Source organism: Phalacrocorax carbo, chromosome 11 (assembly GCF_963921805.1).
Source record: "Phalacrocorax carbo chromosome 11, bPhaCar2.1, whole genome shotgun sequence".
NCBI lineage: Eukaryota > Metazoa > Chordata > Aves > Suliformes > Phalacrocoracidae > Phalacrocorax > Phalacrocorax carbo.
In genome coordinates, this window is record NC_087523.1 from 1,967,342 (window position 1) to 1,987,156 (window position 19,815).

Below are 19,815 nucleotides of genomic sequence, written 5' to 3' on the forward strand. Positions count from 1 at the left end.
GGCACCCCACGACATCACCCGGAGCGGCGCGAGGTGCCCGACCACCCCTCCTTACGCCTCGGGGCAGAGGCAGCTGCGCCTCTGACACAGCCCGCGTCACCTCCTCGGCACCGCCGCGTCCCAGCCGCCGGCTCTCCTCTCCGTGTCGGGGCTGCCGTAGCTCCTCCACGGGAAAGCCCAGCCTGGAGACCAGCGGTGAGATCAGCCTGGGCTTGGCACAGCGCCTGGGCAGGCCAGCTTCTTACACCCTGCGTTCTCCTTTTCGGATTGCTCTGACACCTGAGCATCGAGACGTTGCCTTGCATATTTAAAGCCCCCATCTTAACTCCTCAGTGGGTTCGTTCTTCCATAGGACACTTGGGAGTCACCCCTTCTGAGAGGTGGGGCTCAAACCAAACGTGGGCTGAGCGGGGCAAGTCGGTTGTTGAAGTTCGTGGTGAGAAGCAAGGTTATGCTTTAAAATGGTTAACCCCAGCCTAGTTAAATATTTGCCTTGCCTGGTGCTGCAGTGATGCTTCTGCGCGTTTAGCAGATGGGTTTCACTGATGCTGGGGAGAGAGCTGGGAGCAAGGGACCAGGGAGGGCCCCGAGCCTCCTCAGTAATACAGCAGTTTGAATTTTTTAAATTAAGAAAATTCGGCCGCTGAGCTGGGGGTGAAGGTGCCGCCAGGGGAGCGGGAGCGACCCCCTCGAGGGGCACGAATCCTGCAGGCTGCTGCTACCAAAATACCGTCATCTAAATGATGGTGTAATTCCAAAATAATCCATTTTATAAGGCTGTTTTATTGGTAGTCTCTATTCTTTGCTATTTTCTGTTTATAGGGGTTTTCTTTTTTTAAGTAAGGACAATGAGATCTAGCAGAAGAGGCTGGTTCCTCACGCAGGCTGTGTTCGCTCTGCTTTCCATCCCAACCTCGCGCTTCTCCAGCCTGCTAATAAAAAAAAATAATCAAATTGTTCTCTGTGTGCATGAAAAAGCTGAGGAGGGCCAGGACTGAGGCTGAATGTGATCCAGACCGAGCGTCTCCATCTCCTTTTGGGTGCTGGGTGTCAGATCTCTGTGGTGATTAAAAAAAAAAACACCGAAAGCGTTTCACACCTTGGGATCTTCAGATCCTTGCGTCAGGCCGCCTAGCATCCTCCTCTCCACGTGGGATCCTCAATCATTTGGGTTTCTCATTGCAGTGTTACTCATTTCTGCTGTCCTGGCTTTTAGTCGTGGGCTTTTTCAGGGTAAGCAGGTACTGCTTATAAATTGAAATTTGACTGCGTAACGTGGTTTCTGGCTGCAGCGAATTCGTTCGCCGTGGGCGTGGGGACATGTCCCGTGTGTTGTGCTCCAGTGCAAATGATTGTTTAAAACATCCATCTGCTTTATCTGCCTTTGTGTTTACAATCGCCCTTTGTAGTTCCCCAGCAGCATCTTGTCTGCTCTGCTTTTTGTTTATTTAAGGTTATGGTAAAATATCGCTTTCCCTCGGGGGCGCGTGGGAGCCTTTCCCAGTTTGGCTGATCCCAGGGGTCAAGGGAATAAAACATCGTGACACCAAGATCATCCCGAGAGCTCCAGTGTGACCCAGGCAGTGGTGGTTCCAGCTGGTCGCTGATGCTCTTGCTCCTCAGGAACGGGATTTTAGCCAGATCCTGCCCTTGACCTGCCTCGGGCTTCGCGGGCGGTGTGGCTGGCGGCATCCGTGTCCAGTTCTTAGCAGATTCAGTGTGTGCTATGGGAAAATGGGAAAAATAAAGGCTTCAGTACACTTAATTTGTAGCAAAACTTGGCCAGTGGAATGATTTTTGTTTGGGTATTGAATCAGTGTGATGTCCCTATTTGTTTGTCTGTCTAGGATGATTTAGAAAGCCAGTTTCAGCTTTAGGAAAAAAAATTAAAAATACAACAAACAAAACCAAAGCAAACTGAAAAATCCAGTGAGGATATATTTGATACTTTTTTCCTGGCAAAAATTAAACAGTTTCCATCCTTCTTCAGTTTCAAGCCTTCAGAAGGTTTATGGGTCCTCCTTTAGCACATGTTGCTGCCTGTCGTTGCCCGCGCTCGCGTGCCGGCAGCGCCGCGGGGCCGCACGGTGCGTGCGTAGGGCCGCTCCGTGCACGCCTGGGGCTGCACGGCCCCTGGAGGCTTGCTCAGGTTTTGTGTCCCCGTCACGGGCAGCATATGGCCTGGGGTGGCATTTGGAGAAGTTGCAAAATTCTGTCTGTAAACAGTGGGTTTTTTTCTTATCCTGAGCCCGAAGCCGTGTAGCTGTTCGTCTCACCCAGAAACGTAGGAAAATACTCCCTGGGTGCAGGAGCGGGGTGTTTTCCTGATTTTCCTCTGCGGATGGGATACAGCGAGTTGGCATCAGCCGCGGCGGGTCCGCAGGTGTGCAGGTTGCCCGGGGTTCGGAGCTGGGGGTGCCTGAGAGATATATATGCACACATATAGATATCTAGATACATCTGCCTCTGAAGCCTCTCTGCCAGCAGGACATGGGTTGGTACAGGAAGACTTGCCTCTTCCATATCCAGTACCAGCGGTTTTGGGGGTAAAAAGAAGAGGATAATGATAAAATAAATGATTGTAAAAAAAGAGAGGCAAGGTTATCTTCCCCTGGGGAAGGGTCGGTGGGGTCAGCTTCAGGGGAGCAGGTTGGGAGCACTGTATGTACACTTACAATTGAATTTTGAACTTTAATGATTGGGAGTAAGCTGGGGGAAGTGGTCTTTCAGAAAGATTGGAGAGATTTTAAAGTCGTACAAGCCAGCTTCGCCCTCATTTTAGGAATTGGGCAGGGACAGAACTGTTTATGAATTTTTTTTCCTGACTCTTTTTTTTTTTTTTTTTTAACCTTCAGAAAGTCACTTAATCTTTCAGTGCCTTGGTTTGCGGCGTCCATACGATGGAGCAAGCAGCTACTGCAGTGGCACAGGCAGTATCCACCAGCTTAAAATAATAGTTAAATGCTTTAACTCGCCTTGACGGACTAGCAGGACTATACGAAAGCGTTCTGTTTCTGCGTCGGGAAGTAGGAACCTGTAAGCGAGCCGCGAGCGAGCGCTTCCCCGGCGCCGCTCTCGCACAAGAGCGAACAAAGCCTGGCTTGAGGCAGCTGTGCAGCAGCTGGCCTGGCTTGCTGGATGGAAACATCTGGATGGTCTGACGACGTACGGACCCTCGCGGCATGAGACGCTGTGCTGACTGCTGCTGTGCGCAGCATCTTGCTGTCGCTGCTCTCGCCTGTTTGAAAGACATGCTCTCTAGTTCATCACATCAAAGTCTGAAACAGAAAGGCTTGGCTTGCACAAAGCTCACACCTCTCCTTTCTTGTCTAGTGTGCTGTGTCTCTTGCCCGCAGCTGCGTTCGTGCGCTGAAAAGATGATGTAGCTCCTTTGAGCTTCAAAATGCACTTGCTCGTGCTGTGCCAGCTGCACCTCCTGCTCGGTGGGGCGGTTTGGGGCAGTTTGATTTCGGGTACCAGCAGTCTTTCTGCTTCCACGTAGAGCGTAAACAGAGACTGTTTTTCTGATTATGAATCCGTCTGGTCCTTACACCAGCAAGTGGAGCCGGGTTTTTTGGCAGCCCCGAAGCTCAGCCTGGAATAGCTGGGGATGTGCGCGTTGCCGGTATTCGGGACCAACTGTGTGAGACAGTGTCTTATGGAAAAATTCAGATTCCTGAATTCCTCCCAGTTCTTTTCCCATAGTTTCCACTCCTGCAGCACATCCTGGTGTTTCTCCTTCAGATCAGTCAGACACCATTAGCTCCTTCAGAGCTCAGTTTTCCCCTGCTCCGCTGCGCGTGAAATGGTGGTTTAGGCAGCCCCCGGGTAGACCCAGCAATATTCGCTCGGTCGGTCCCCGCGATCCGGCAAGCGCGGCCTCTGCCCTTGCAGAGCCATCACAGTTACGGAAGGGAAGGTGCTCAGGAGCTGAAGGAATGAAACGCTGTTTCCAGTGGATGGTCATATATCCCTCCTGTTGCACCCCGAATTTTCCTGGCGTTCCTGCGCGCCACCTCGTGCTCCCTCGGCTGCCTACGTAACACGGAGCGAGTGGGGAAGGGCGGTGGGATGGCACAGCCGCAGACAAGGTCAGGCTGCCGTAGGCTTTATCTCTAGAAGGAGCCATACGTAAAGTGCCGCGGGTGTGTTTTGTTTCCTCGTGCCGGTGGTTTCGGTGGGTGCCGGGGCCGTGGGAGCGTGCTCCGGGTGTCTCCGCTTCCAGAGGAGCCAGCTACTGCTGGCTGAGCTAATGCAGCCGGGGGAAGCCAAGCCAGGAGGGGACTAAACAGAAGCATAACTTCAATTTTTGGCAAGAATTACATTTATCTGGAGGCAGCTTGCTTCCCGGGTGCCGTGTGCGGAGCCGTACCCTGGTGCTCCCCGCTTTCTGGAGCCGGGGCTCGACGGGACGTTCCCTGCTTCCCCCGTTCCCACGCCGTGCCCCGTTTGCTTCCGACGAGTCCCGGTGCGCGCTGTGCCAGCGGGCGCTTTCCTCGCGGGATGCGGTGTTTGGCAGGAGCGCCGCTGGCACGCCGCGGCACCGCGCCCCGGCTCGGCCTTGCGGTGACTTGTTCGCGTCGCCGTGCCCTGCAACAAAACGAGCGCTTTCAGAGCTTTTAATCCTGTTTGTATGAGATCATAGTCCCTTTTGACACTAATTGCAGTGGATCTGATTAATTAGGCAACAAAGCGTAATTTATTTGAACAGATTAATTTTATAGAATTAAACTGGCAGCCGCCGTCTCCCACCACCGTATCGTGCGTTCCCGCGGGTACAGGAATTGGCATCAAAACCTTCGCCGTCTAAGTAGATGTCCTGATATCAGCCATTCAAGTCCAAGGTTGCGAACCGCCTGATGCGCGGGCTCGGCAGGTCCGGACACACGGCGGTGCCGCTGCCGAGCCCCTGCGGTTAGGGCTGCTCTGCCGCACGGCGGGAATCGGCAGCCGAAAAGCGGGCAGTTAGTTTCTTCTTGGTTTTCTGGCTTTTTCATGGAGGGCTTGAGGATGGAAACTGTTTTAAATGCACGCGTAATAATTGAGATTATTTCCCAGTTGCCGTAGTGGACTTTTAATCCTTACAGTGGATGCATTATTTCATAACGATAATTTACAGTGGACTTGCTTTTCTTTTAACAGTAATACTACTTGATTTGGACTACTTGATTCCCTCCTCCCGTTTCCTTCCCTTCCGTTTTTTTCCTTCCAATAAAATGTCATAAAAATTAATCATAGCTGAAGGGCCAATTTTAACATCCAGATTTAGAAAATAGGGGTTTTAAAACCCTTGTGCTGAAAGGAAAAATGCACTCTAACAGGAAGTCTTTGTTTTGCTACGGAGCAAGGAAAAATGTTTTTAAAACTTCATCTATCTGAACAGTTTATAGCAAAAAGATTTCAAAATTATGAAGAGTTCTGAAGTTTTCCAAAAGAAGGGTATGAGCGGATGCCTGATAGCAAGGGCAGAATTAAGTTTGTCTGTTCCAATGCCTGGCAGACGTTCTCCTGTGACTTTCTACTGTAGGGATCATCTCCGTGAGCGAATCCAAACCCATTCTTTGCTGCAGCTAGTCCCAGCTCAAGCAATGGGTTTATATAGACCTTCGAAAGATAAAAGGACAAATACCAGAGAACTGAAAAATGTCATAAATTCAGGCATATTCTCAATGCAAAGCTCCAGAGCAGGATCTGGTTGCGCCTCTTCTTGCGAGAAGAGCCGGCTTTATCAGCTCGAGCTTCGGAGAAGGGGCTCAAAAAAGAGGTGACTGTTCATTCGAGAAGCTGCTGTTCTCAGCTGTCCCTGATGTTGGGACTCCAGTGCTCCCGTCACATAAGAAACGTCTGGGAGTGGTGCACGCTGAAGGCGTTGGGTGGAAGAGAAGCGCGCTCAGCGGCGAGTGGCCCAGCGGCACCTTCTGGGAACGGCCTCTCCGTCCTGTTAAGGTTCGCGTTACAGCGGTTGCGGAAGCCAGATGAGATCAGGGTTTCTGTCATGGCTAACAGAACACGCCAGGTATTCTTAAAGATGTTTTCAAACACGGCAAAATGAAACTTTCTCCTAAGGAGGAGACCGGGGGGTGGTTGAAGGCGAGCCTTTGCAGGCTGGAGAGAACCCAGTCCTTTATTTCACAGGGCAGCGGAGGTGCTCCGAGTGGAGCCGCAGAGCCCTGAAGCTCTTTGCTGGAGCAGCGCCTGATTTTAGGAGGTTTTTTAAGAGGTATTATGGCTTCCAGGAGGATTTTGCTATTGACCTCATGCTGTCCTGGATGTACTGGAGAAGATCCAGGTCATGAGAAAACATGAGCAAAGGCACAGATGGAGAAACAGGCAAAAGGAGAAAATATGGCTAATATCGAGGCACTTAAGCTTTCAGGGTTTCCCCCCAAAGCAGGCGTGCACCGTGCCTTTTAGAAGTGCACAAATGCTTCAGTAATATAAATGCTAAAATAAGAAAAGAATTGCTGTTGGTATGCAGGAGAAGAAACCATGACCTCCATATGGAGGGGACGTAGCCCAGCTGGCTGAAAATGGGACTGAAAAAGACTATGAAGGCTAATTAAAATGTGAAAAACTGAGAATTCATGCTAATAGACAGCAGATCTCTGTCTGGCACTGGTTCACAGCTAAATTTGATTTCCTTGGGAGACGAAAGGAACTGATTTAAGTTCCTTACCTTGCACTGACATTGATACTTTTCAGTGTTTTAACCAGCGTGTTCCCAGCAAAGTGCTCGGTTCCTGCAGGTCTGATGTGCCCAGACAGGGAAGGCTGCAGCAGGAATCTCTTACTCTTGCTACCATTAAAAAATTTACTACAGGTGTCTTCGTATATGGTGTTAAACTCTGGCTTTGACCTTGTTCCACCTCACATCTGGGTTGCGTTTTTAGCTTTCCCTTTCAGTGCCAACAGGTGAAATAAATCGGAAACCTCAGGCGGTGCTCTGTGCCGTACGTAGCGTACGGGCTGCTGAGGTCGTGTCTGCCTGCAGCCCCGGCGCCTCGCGCCTCCATCCGACATCCCCACGGGAGGCCCCAGCTCGCCGCCAGGCCAAGGCAGCTCCGCAGAAGGGTGTCTCGAGGCAAGCCTTCGGGCAAGCAGCCTTGGAAACCAAAGCACGGGCTTCTAGGCTTGAGATGCTGGTTCGGAATCAAATTTAGCCATTTAGGTGCCGCCACAAAGTCAGCTGAAGTTGCAATGTACGTGTAACCCAGGGATTTGGACTCTGTTTTACGCTAGAAACAAATTTTATATGGACATTTATGACAGAAGCTCTGCTTCTCGGGGTTGTATGGGTTGTTTTGCCTGTGCTAAAGGAATGCCAGACCCCTTCCTTCTCCGAAGTTACGCTCTTCCCTTCCCCCATGAAAAGCAGGTCTATCTGCCGGCTGCTGCCGCCGTGTTCTCACCTGTCAGGGTTTAAGTGCATTTGCCTCAGCTTCCCCGAGTTTAAAGAAAGTAAAAAGCAAGTGGTATATTCCTTTGGCTCAGGTTTTCCCTTCTCTTACGCTTTAATTTCCTATTCTTTTTTTTTTTAACTGCAGAAAACACCCCTGTTCATACAGTTGTTCACTGAAGTATGTTCTCCCATGGTTGATTTCTGTTTTAGATGTGCCGGGGGAAATCCTTGGGTACTCATCCACACGTGCAGTGAAGACCTGTACCCACGGCCAGCGCTCCCTGCTCCCACGTGGAAGCAGGGGATGCTGTACGTGGACTTGGCACCTCTCGTTCCCTTCCCTTGACCCACCACCCAGATGTGGCTGCTGGGGGAAATCGTTACAATAATAACCATGAGGAGTTATTTTCTGATGTGGCTCAATATCGGCGTTGGTCCAGAAGTGCTTTCATCTCGCGTTTAGCCTGCAGCTCTGACTTGAGCCTCAAGTTTTGTCTCCTCAGCAATGTCTATTGAGCTCGTGCTTTAATTACTGTGGCTGAGGTTTTTGCATGGGTGAAACTGTCCCTCTAGGCTAAAGTCACACACCAGCAGCTGGAAGTATGGAAGAGCAGCCATAGCCTGGATAATAAGTGTTGTATATCCCTGGGCCAAGGCGGAAGACTTGGACCCCCCAGCCAGCAGAAAGTCCTGCTGCACGGCAGGACCACCGAAACCAGGGTCTGGAAGAGCATACCTTGTGCCTTGCTGTCCAGTGGGCTGCCGTCGCTGGGCTTCAACCTGCGGGGTTTACAGCACGTTGCTGTGAAAGCCGCTTTTTGTGCGTGCGCGTGGTCTGTGATTACCACAGGAATATATGGGAGGAGCAGAGCTGATGCTGATCTCATCCTTCGCAAGGAGCAGTTAGCGGTTGGAAAAGTAGAAATGAGCCGTTGGGGGAAATATAAATACTTGGTACGTTGCAGATTGAACTAGGCTGAACTTATGGAGTGTGCAGAAGCTGGCTTGATCAGCTGTCCAAAGCCTCTAGACCTGACGTGGAGAAACCACCATGAGACAGCATTGTATTGTTGGAAATACGTGGTGAGCCACTGCGTATCGGGAAGTAACGTCGTGTGTCATGAGCTGGGCGGTTTCAGTGGTAGTTTAATCGGTAGTTTAAGCTTTAACTTGCCATCCTGCCTGCACTGCTGGATTTGCTACCTGTAGTAGATGTTAAGAGAGTGACCTGCTCCTGATTCTGAGGGTCTTTGGGGAGGGTGAAAAAAAATGCTTATTTTTAAAGATAGGCTTGTTTCTGGAAAATGGTGTGGCGTTTGGTGCGGTAGTTTGATCTAGCCGTTTTGCTGCTGAAGTTCAAGTGAAATTCTGAAGTATTTAATCTGTGGTCTGGTTTCCCTTCGCTGGGACAGGTTATCAATTTTGGCAGTAAAAGCTTGGTAGCTGTCACTGTGGGAGTTTGCGGTGTGTGAAGAGATGACTGCTGTCGTAAATCTAGGACTGCTACTTAAAGCTCTGTAACGCATGAAAAGGAGGAAGGGAGAGGAAAGCCTCTGCGAAGGGTTCGGTTCTGAAGGAAAGTTTGAGAGTTGCGTTATACCCTCCGATGGCAATTAATTCACTGTGCTCGTCACTTCGGAATGAGGCTTGAACTGATAACGGGCAATCAGATTTAATGTTCTGTGCTGAAAAATACAGCGGCTTTCCTGGGTAATGAAATTAAAATACCAATAAAAACTTAGGAAAATATGCTCTCTCCTCTTTTATTGTTCTCGAATGATTTTCTCTTACCGCAGTGCCTAGAAGACCCGGGAGCGTGACTCACTGGCCTTCTGAAAACCGGGATTGCGCAGTCCCCTTTGGAAAGGCTTTTCAACCCAAGGACAGAAACGCTCGGCTGATCGAAAGCATCTCAAATCGCTTCTTAAAAGCGGTGCTGGCACGTTAAGGGCTGTAGGTTTACCGAGAGGGGTGCTCCTGCCCGCTGGCAGTAGCCGGCGCAGTGCTGCTGGTCCGTGGCATTACCTGGTCCACGTCCCTCTGTGAGACCACGGTCATCTCTGTTTCTTAATGGTCAAATACTTGCTTGGCTCCTTGGTTGTCACTCATTATGAAGCTCCTCACGAGTATTGGGACAGAGGTGGCTCTGCTGTTACGGCTCCCACCCCACGGCATAGCTCAGACATAGAACAGAATCAAAGACTCAGTAAGGTTGGAAAAGACCTCTCGGATCATCAAGTCCAACCCCCAACCCAGCGCCCCCAGGCCTCCTAAACCATGTCCCCAGGTGCCACACCTACACGTTTTCTGAACCCCCCCAGGGACGGTGACTCCCCCACGTCCCTGGGCAGCCTCTGCCAGGGCCTGACAACCCTTTTGGTGAAGACATTTTCCCTAATCTCCAATTTAAACCTCCCCTGGCACAGCTTGAGGCAGTTTCCCCTCATTCTATCGCTTCCTACTTGGGAGAAGAGACCAACTCCCCTCCTTCCACCCAAACTTCCTGCCTGGCTTTGGATAAGCTCCTCAGCATCGCTGGTGCTTTTATTCTCTAGATCATAGAATTGCTTTGCCTCATAGCTTTGGGTGGGAAAAGCTTTTAAAGATCACCGTTAGGTGTAAAAGGCTCAGTGAGGATCCTTGCGTGCAGATCCGAATGAGGGGGAATTGTGGTGGGGTTTGTATCAACTCAGAGCTGCTGGTTTGTGCCCCCGGGACCGCGGGCTTCAGGGTGAACAGCTGGGGAGAGCAGGGATGTGGCTGGCCTCGGGCGGAGGGGTGATGGAGTGATGAAGCGACAGGGACGACAAGAGTTATGGACAGTCTTGAAGGGAGAGGACTATATTTGAGCTTTCATGCAGAAAAAAAGGCGGTGGGGGGCGGGTTGCAGAGGACGGCGCGTAACCTGCTCCATCCCCTGGAAGGGGTGCGCGTGGCCGAGCTGGGCTGAAAACACCAGATCTGGGGGAGGAAGGTGGGTTATGAGAATTACGGCATATAGAAAGTGTAACCTCTGCTCTCTCCATCACTCTCTCACCAGGTTCTGGCTGGTGGCACCGTATCACGTTACAAAAATTTTGCATTCAGGGCTATGGCTTGTCTCGCAGACAAGACATTGTGTATAAATTCTCATCATGTTGAAATGGGAATTGTTTACTCTCTTGCTTCTTGCATTTTTATGAGGAAAAAGTACCGATGACAAAAACAAGGCTTAAAATATGTTGAATGGGTTGGTGTTTTTTTTTTTTTCAATAAAGCAAAGCTACTCTCCAAACTTCTTTCTAGTCTGTTTGAAAATAAATAATCTACTTCATTTTTTTTGCACCACGTGTTACCAGAGGCGAATTTCTGATGGAGGACAATGGGGCTGATATTCAAGTAGCTGCTACTCTGAACCGCAACCTCTGACGGCTGAACTTCGGGGCGCCAGAAGAACAACAGTATGGCTTGCAAAAAATGCCTCTGCAGAGCTTAGGCTTGTTATTAGCCTTCTCACACTAATGATCTCCAAAACTGCAGATGATGAGGGAATTTGACTTCAAACAATACCATTAAACAATAATGCGAGAGGATGATTTCATGCTTTTTTTCTCTGGTGCTTTAAGATATTGTTCTGTAGGAGAGTGTGGGTTTTATTGATTAGGTCTAAAGCCGGCTGGTCTAGCTTTCTCATGATTAATTGGAAGCCAACTTTGCAATGCAGCATGCGAGGAAGCCTTTGGGGGTTTTGTTAGTGCTAAATATGCCCTGAAAGACTTTGCAGGAACGCGCTTCTCACTGAAAAGGGCTTGTGCACCTGAACCTTGCGTGCTTTTCCCAATTCTGCTGTTAATCAGGAAGAAGATACTACTTTTTCCTACCAATTTGGCTTTGCCTTAGGAAAAAAATATGCCTTTTGTCCCTAATTGCATAGGCTGGGTTATATTTTTCCACTTCTCTCACTTTCAAGCTGTTTGACCATTGGAACTACATTCCCTTGGTGTCCAGTGGATCTTCATTCCTATGAAGTGTTTCCGAGGGATGTACGTTATTTAAGGAACTGGAAGAGGGATGCAATTAAATATACAAACTTTAACAGTTATTTCAGCATCCCAGCATTGTTTTCCCTATTACGCGTGGTTTGTATATCCAGCTGTAACTCCGTGGCACTTTGGGGTTTCATAGCTTGAAGAAAGCTTCCTGTTTTATGGTACCTTTAAAAAAAAAAAACCAAACCCACAACTCTCTATTCTTGCTTCTGTAGAGCGTGGAATGTCCGTCCTTACAAACCAGATGAGTTTCTGAGTGGCTGCAGGCTACATGGTTTTGGGGGTTCCCACTGTGCCCCCTTGACATCCCAGAGAAGCTTTGTGCTGTATTTCCAGAGCAGGTTCTGCATCTTGGCTGCAGAGAAAATCACTGCTTTTGTATGTATGCCTTTGTTTGCCTTTATTTTGCTGAGAGAAACCAAGGTAGAACGGATTCATTCTGGTGCGGCATGCCTTTACTATTGTTTCACAGGTTATTTTGAGGTATGGTTTCCCCTGGGATTTTTCCTCTCTTGGCTTTTTGACCTTTTTGTATCCTATAGTGATTTTCTTGATTAGAAGTATGGAGTTGTAATGGGTTTACATGGTGTTTCTAAAATTAAGGTAATTTGAGGGCTTTAGGTTGGAGGAGGAGGGAAATGGCAATTGTTCCGAACTCTTCTGTTGTCGTTGCCTAACTACAGGGAAAATAGAGCTTCTTTTTTGGGAGCAGGTATGTGCTCGCTGGGCTCCTTGGAAATACTCTCGCTCTACAAGCGCAGAGGCTGAGAACTGATTCTCTGTGACTTTGAGGATGAGGAGTTTCAGCGAAATGATGCACCAGGACAGCAATCTCTTTCAGACCTCCCGAGAAGGGATGGATGCCGCAGCCGGGGTGATCCAGCGAAGCCCTGCCCTGCTCTGGCTGCCTTGCGCAGGGGGCTCGGCCGTTGCAGATGTGTTTGCACCGCACCCCACCTAATCATCCTCCTGGCCCTCGCCTGCGGCCACCCACGCTCGCGGTCCTGCTCCGCCAGCTCCAGCCTCTCATCTCCCAGAGCCAGCAGAGGTCCAGGTCTTGCACCTCCAAATCACGAGCTGTGATTAGGGGGGCGAGCGTGGGGCGCCCGAGCTCCGCGGGCAAATGCTCGCTAAAGCCCCGCACGTGGGTTTGCTCCACATTTTCCTAAAAAGGATGCAACTGATACTTGTGCAAAATGTTTCTGAGTGTTTTTAAAATGCTGGGAGGTGTTTGGCCGTGGGAATGGCTGCAGCGGGTCGACCAAGACGCCTGCCCAGCCCGCTGCTTTGCTCCCCACACAGGGAGGGAGCCCGCAGGAGCCGTCCTTGCCACTCAGTGTGTTTTTCAGACATTGTGTTGCTTTCAGCGACCTCTATTTCGTAATTCTGCGCTAGTGTCCAGCCAGCAGCATTTCACCGAAAGTTATTTCTCCTTTTGCATCTCTCTGTGTGGCTGCCTCATATTTTGCTGGATGGGTGGCAAACATCTGCTCGTTCCGCTCTGCACATCCTCTCCCTCGTTGCGGCCACACCAAATAACGGGGAGTAAATGAGTCTAATTCAAGCATTAACAACATGCACCCTTACGTCCAGAGCAAAAGCTGCAGAGTCCAAGAGCTGCGAGTGAATATATTAATGGTATCTCATGGGTAGTGAATGGAAAAAGCATCGCTCGCTCTTCCGAGCGGCACAGCTGTGCCAGCCGCCGGCCCCCAGCCGGACAGCGCGGCCCTTCACGGGCTGACCCGGCGGCCGAGCCTCCCCCGACCTCCTGCAGCTGCGGCCCCTCGAACAACGGACCCCTTGACTCCTCGGGGAGAAGCGTCGCCTTCGTCGGCGTGGGAGCCGGCGGCCGAGCGAGGCTCAGCGCGGCGCCGCGCCCTGCAAGCGGCTTGGCCGTCCTTCGCCCTGCCGCGGCACCCCAGAGGGTGGTCCTGGGCAGCTCCCTCCACCCAGAGGGGCACCTCGCCGAACCCCTGACCGCCGGTCACCCGAGGTTAAATGCCGTCGCTTGCCTAGTGAAAAGTGCCATGGAAGTAGTCCCTGGGACAAACTCCTCTCTCTACCTTTTTTGCTCGCCCCGGTTGTGTCCGCAGCCAAGCTGAGCGTGGAGGGCTGGTGTGTTACTTCTTCAGGAAAGCTTGTTTTATGGGGGTTGGTCTCAGAGCAGCGTGTGCTCGTAGCTGGTGTGCTCACGATTACTGTCACAAGCTGTTTTTCCTGGTTTTTTATCCAAGTAAAATGTATGTTTCAGTCATTTACCCTCGCTGTCGTTTCTCTTTCTGACTTGGTCTTATTAGAAAGACAGTGTTTAGTGGGTAACTACTTTTAGTCAGTATTTAGTGTTTTTCTGACTGATTAGAGGTAATCGTGATATAAGAATAAAACCTGGGTGAGAGCAGAGTAGCAGCGTTAAGGTTGTTCAGCCTGGAGAAGAGGAGGCTCCAGGGAGACCTTCTTGCAGCCTTTTGGGGCTTCTAAGGAAGATGGAGGGAGACTTTCTACCAAGGCCTGTGGTGACAGGACAAGGGGCAAGGGTTTTAAACTGAAAGAGGGTGGGTTTAGACTGGACATAAGGAAGAAACTTGTTATGATGAGAGTGGTGAGATGGTGAAACAGGTTGCCCAGGAAAGCCGTGGGTGCCCCATCATTGGAAGTGTTCGAGGCCAGGTTGGACGGGGCTCTGAGCAACCTGCTCTAGAGAAAGATGTCCCTGCCCACAGCGGGGGGATCGATTAGATGGACTTGAAAGGCCCCTTCCAACCCAAACCATCCTGTGAGGCTATGAAGGTTTGAGCAATCATCTTTATTTACAAAAAAAAAAAATAAATGCTCAGCAACATTGAATGTATGTTCTCCCAGTTGAAAAAAAATTAGCTTTGTATACCGCGTTCGTGATCCAGAGAGCCTCTTCCGAGGACGAGGGGGGTTGCGGAAGGTGCTGCAGGTGACGTGGGTGGCAGAAGCCGTCGGTGCCTGTGACAATTCCAGGGGCCGCAGGCAGTGCCGCGCCGCGGGACCTGCCCGGGGGTGGCTTCTGGAAAGGTCTCCTGGCTCCAGAGGGATGCGGCGGAGCCGAGGTGCTGCTCGGGGGGGTCGGGGGGAGCCCAGGGAAGGGGTCGGTTCCAATTTCAGTGCTTTCCAGCATCGGTTTTGTGGAAATGGCAACGGAGGGCTGGGACTGTGCCGATGGCTCTCGCAGCATCCGTCGTGGGAGGAAGAGGAGGATGAAGGTCCGGCTGGGTGATGTGCTTTGGTAGCTGTAATTTGAGTTTGTGTTTATCGGCTTTTTTTTTTTTTTAATCTAAGGTTTCACATTGCTATTAACGCTGACCAGCGCGTGCTCGGAGCCCTCTACTTGAGTTTTGTGAATAGAAAGGTTATTTTGATGAACTGTCTGGGGAAACACTGTGTCAGTCTCTTCGTATTTCCCCGTCTGAGACTAAACTTCAATGGTTTTGTTCAGATTGTGAAAAGCTTTTAAGCTTCTTATGAAATTTTGATTGTTTCACTGAAAATGACAAAACCCGTCAATCAAAATGAGAAATCGGGGTGTTCCATCCTTTCCAAATCCTTATGATTTTCCAGGTGAAACCCTTTTCTGAGTTATTCCAAGCCTGCTAGTAATTATGTTTCTTTACAGCGTGGGTGGGAGGGTGGCATGCGAGGATCCAGCTTTTACCTGGCAGGAAAAAATACCACGCCAGTGTATTTATCGCTGATGTCCGTGTCGGTGCCCAGACGTGGAGGGGGAGGTGGCACAGGGTGAGCTTAACGTTATCCTGCAGCTTTTCAAAACCATGGAGGTTGTGTTAAAATTGTGTTTGTAATAGCAGGGGAAGGAAACCTGTTTGGTTTGACACACGCAATGAGGGTTGCGCTATTGCAAAATCTTCTCAAGATGAAGAATGTCGCTTTTAGCCTCAGCGCTGGGAGCAGCTCGCGTGTCGCTGGGCCAAAGTCCGCAGGGTTATCTGGGGCGCGGAGCTGCGCATCCTAATGGGCTGGTTCCCCACCGCTTCGTTTTCAGTGCTTTTATTTAGTCGTGTTTTGTAAAGCTCAAATAAGAGAGCCAAGTAATAACAGCATTCAAAAGCAGCGCTGATGATTTCATTGAAGTGTTAACCTGAATTATAATGCAATTTGTTCCTTCAATTAGTTCCACAATGTTTCAACTTCATTTAAATCAAGTGTTTTTTATAAAAACTTCTCTTTTTGCTCGTCCTTGCCCTGCTTTGTTGTGTAAGGGAAGGTACTGGCGGTGCCCACAGGAGCATCCTGCTCCTGTGCTCCGTGTCTGGGTCAGCGTGGCGGGATGCAGGAGGGGAGGCGATGGGTGATGGGGAGCTGTGCCCCTCGTTCCCTCCATTCACTAAGACTGGCTCTAAATGAGAGCCTTCGGTTCTGCATCTGACGCTGTGGCTGGTCCTTGCCTGGGTAAATAAGTCCTAGCTTTTACTTGCCATTGCTGTTTAGGTGCTTTTACAAGCATAGCTCTGTGTGTGGTGAGGCTGCAAGGAGCTGCTCCCAGGCAGTGTTTTGGGGTCCTTTCAGACCCGACATCGTAAGACCCGAGGGGACAGCGGGAAGATGTGCCAGGGGAGGGTTAGGCTGGGCATTAGGGGAAGGTCCTTCCCCCCGAGGGTGGTGGAGCCCTGGCACAGGCTCCCCAGGGAGGCATCACGGCACCAGCCTGGCGATATTCCAGAAGCACTTGGACGAGGCCCCCAGAGACACGGTGTGAATTTGGGGTGTCCTGTGCAGGGACGGGAGCTGGGCTCGACGGTCCTTGCGGGTCCCTCCCAGCTCAGGGCGTTCCCTGATTCTGTGATCATTGCAATGATAAAACACCAGGAGCTGCGGTAAGTGCAGACCTGCCAGCACGCAGGCAGAAATAAATAGCAACAGCTTGGGAATTTAGGGAACACTTTGAGGGTTTTTTCTGGGGGGAAACCCTTTGGTTTCCCAAATCCCGTTATGAGACTGCACTGGGACTTGTAAACAAAACGCAAATGTAAAGTCCAGCGGCTGCTCATTAGGGAGCAGGAATGGGATGCTCTGAGGCTGGAAGAAGAGTGTGTGCATGGGAAATAACTCGGGAGCGGAGCGGAGGGGTGCACTCCCTGCGCTCCCAGGGGTGGGAGAGGGGAGGCGAGAGCCCCAGGGCATCACAAAAGCAGAGACCTTTAGTGATTCTTACTTCTGGTTGGGACTTTTATGGCCTGTAGCTAATGAGCCACTCTTTCAACTAGCAATTCAGGGAAGGAGTTTATTCTTCTCTGCTGTTTTGAGATGCTTTCAATGCCACGGGTTTTGTTCTCAGAACAATAACGCACTTGATAACCTTTGGTGCTGCTTTTTTGAAGCCTCTTCGTTCTCGTCTTAGGCTGTGTTTGGCTTGTGTGTATTTACGGGGGTCCTTCAGCCGAAGGGAAACCCCACCCTGGTCAGAGCAGCCCTGGTTGTTGGCAGGTGTGGTAACACGCAGATCAAGGTGTTTGGCTCCTAATTAATCTTTGGTGAAATTTTCTTATTTTAGGAAGTGGAAATCCCTGGGGGAAATGCCGCTGGTGATGAGCCGCCGTGCACTGGGGTGGCTGGGAGGACCGGTGAAGTTTCTAAACAGAAATTCCAGTTTCTGGGTAGGGATGCTGATTTAATAACTGTCAAAGAGTTTTTAATGCAAGAACTATTTTTTTTTCATGAATAAGAGGTTGCTACATAAAATTTTTTGCCTCTTGGCAAAAATCATGTTATAAAGATGTACTTGCTCTAGGTTTGAAGCGTTAATTTATGTGGTATACTGAATTGGATTTAAAAGTCCCTGAAGACCTTTGAATCTCAGTAGCTAATGAGGCTTGCAGAAGAGAGCTTGAGAGAGGAAAAACTTACTGGCAGTGAGTAATACTGGTGAAAGAGCTCCAGGATTGAGCAAGGTTTGCGGAGACTAATGAGAAGTGATCGCATCGGCATTCGGGGCGTTTGATTATCGCCAGCTACAGATCTCCCCTGCCTCCGCCTGCGTCCTGGTCCCTGCAGCCCCCCCCGTGCCCCGGGGGGATGCTTCTCCCTGCCAAAACCCTTCAGGTTGAGTTTTTCCGAGTCCTAGACTGCGTCCGAGGGGACACAGCTCCTTGCGGTTCCCCTTGGGATGAGGTGGGCGTCCGTGAGCAGCCATCCCGCGTCTCCCCCTCGCTCAGCAGGGCTGTCCCTGAGGGAAAGGGTTTGGCGTTCAGGCTCCGACCTCTCTGCGGGGCTAAGCCAGCCTTGCCAAAGAGGCTTAAACTTGTCCTTCTTCTTCCAGCTGGCCTTGCTGAACTTCTTTCACCCTGAAGAAAAGCTGCACGTTGGAGAAGAAGGTAGACGCGTCCGCCGAAATAAAAGGAGTAAAGGCAGCGAAGGGCCAGACGGTGAGTCCCGCTTCGTTCCTCGCCGCTGCGCTTCTCGTCCTTGCGCAGACAAGCAGGACACTGACGGGTGCTGTCGGAGCGTGCTTGTGCTCACGGTACAGAATTCTGTATGTGGGGGGAAAAAAACTTGGCATCTGTGGCTTTTAATAGTTTCTATCTGATTTTGATTTCCTTCCAGATGAGGGAAAACAGTAGTTCTGATTTCTGCCACTGTAGGCCTAGTGATTTTGTGCAATTTGATGCTGTTTGGTAATTTCGTCCTTGGCTTTTCTTCTCTAATAGTGAGGCTCTGCGCTCATTTAAGGCCATGATTTGTCCTTATTCACCTATATTTGTTGTTCTGTGCTCCTGTGTCTACTTAAAATGGTCAAGTAGCTATTTGTAGCCTAACAAGCAGCTTGACCATCTGGATCACAAAATGGTAACTGGGTTCCAGCGGGGTTTTGCAGTGCAGCGAAGGGCCTCAGGTGGGTTCGAAGCCCATGTGAAGGGAAGTAAGAGCTGTCCAGAGCTTGTAGTAAGGCAGCGGAGGGTTACAAAAGAAAATTACGGTTGTATATCTGTTATTTGGTGGATATAAAATGAGTATGTGTGATACAAACCGCAGGGGTGTCGGGCTTCCTCAGCGGCGCTGGGTGACAGCCCTGGACCTCCCTGGTGGCGGCAGGGATGTCTGTCCTCGTGGTCTGCAGCGTGGCAGCTGCTGCTTCCCTTCGCCAGCACCGTCGCTTGCGAGAGCATCACCCTCCGCGAGTCCTGCTCTGCAACGCTCAGGCGCCAAAGCCCTTCTCGTGTATCTGCTCTCTTTGTTTCAGACCTTCTGGTTGGTTTTGGACTCGGTGTCTGGCAACGCGCCTCCCCTACGTGGATGGTCCCACCGCCCGCTCCGTGGTGGGATGGGCCGTGCCATGATCCCTTGTACGTGCGCCTTGTGCGAGTACTAACTATTACAACTTGCTACTGTCTGATAGGGGTTTTTCTTAAAGCATTTTAATCTTTGATCTGGGAAGTTCTGGGAGGTGGAGGCTGTTCCTGATGGTTGCGAAGGCGCTGAGCTGGTGCGGAGGATGCGGCGGTGGGAGCTGGAGCGGGGCTGCCGTGGTCGGTTATGGCTTTGCAGGGTGAGGGGCTGCAGCGGCTGCTTGTGGGTGAGGTCTGGGAGATACGGCCAGTCACATAAAGCCCTCTGCCTGAAAGATGGGGGAAGGACAGCCTTGCAGCCCTCCCCGACGGACGAGATACAGCAGTGGGAAGCTCGGTTTACTGAGGTTGTGGAGCTGCCGGCACAGCGGGGTCGCGGCACCCGCGAGCACGGTACGGAAGGGATGGGGAGGCAGGAGACAAGGTGCACGTCTCTTGAGCGGGTGATGGCGTGCGACCCCTCGGACGTGGTGGTGATTCCCAGGAGCTCTGCGGGAGCTGCCCTCCGCGTGCCAAACGACTGGCTCTTCACGCGGCAGGTGGACGTCTGAAGCGCCAAAGCCCCTGGATGTCTGAAGCGTGCTTTAAAATGGAAAATGAACCCTGCCAGAATTATATTTCATGCTTGAGGTCATGTAATGTCACCTTTTTTGTTCTTCTAAGAACAGTGCCAAAATCCTTAGGTAGAACATAACTTGGGGTAAGTACTGCGACATTGCTGTTGCTCCAAAACCACGCTCAAGTCTTGCTGAGAACTTAAGTAATAAATATCAAAATAATTAAAATTAACTTCATCTTCAATCCCTTCCCCCAGCTTGAGTACTGCCTGATTTCAGTATGAAGGATTTTATTTCCAATGCTGTCTTTTCATGATCGTCCAACTACACGGAGGCATGAGGAGTGCCTCCCGCGTCGAGCTCCTGGAAGAGCTCCCGCGCTTTCCTACTGCAGAAAAGCGCAGGTTCTTTTTTGTACGGAGAGGAGAAAGGGCCTGGATGCAGGGGAAAAAAATAGCAGAGCAGTGGCCTGTGCGTGGCTTGATGCCTGCTAAGCCCAA

The 19,815-nt window shown here is 50.7% G+C and overlaps 1 protein-coding gene across 5 annotated transcripts in view; it reads left to right on the forward strand.

The window, feature by feature from the left end:
* Window positions 1–19,815, forward strand: part of EDA (ectodysplasin A) — an 83,552-nt gene that overhangs the window by 35,430 nt on the left and 28,307 nt on the right. For all 5 annotated transcript variants that reach the window (XM_064462797.1, XM_064462801.1, XM_064462799.1 and 2 more), the window contains exon 2: window positions 17,732–17,837. In XM_064462797.1, the coding sequence (XP_064318867.1) occupies window positions 17,732–17,837 (106 nt within the window). The remainder of the gene's footprint in view (window positions 1–17,731; window positions 17,838–19,815) is intronic.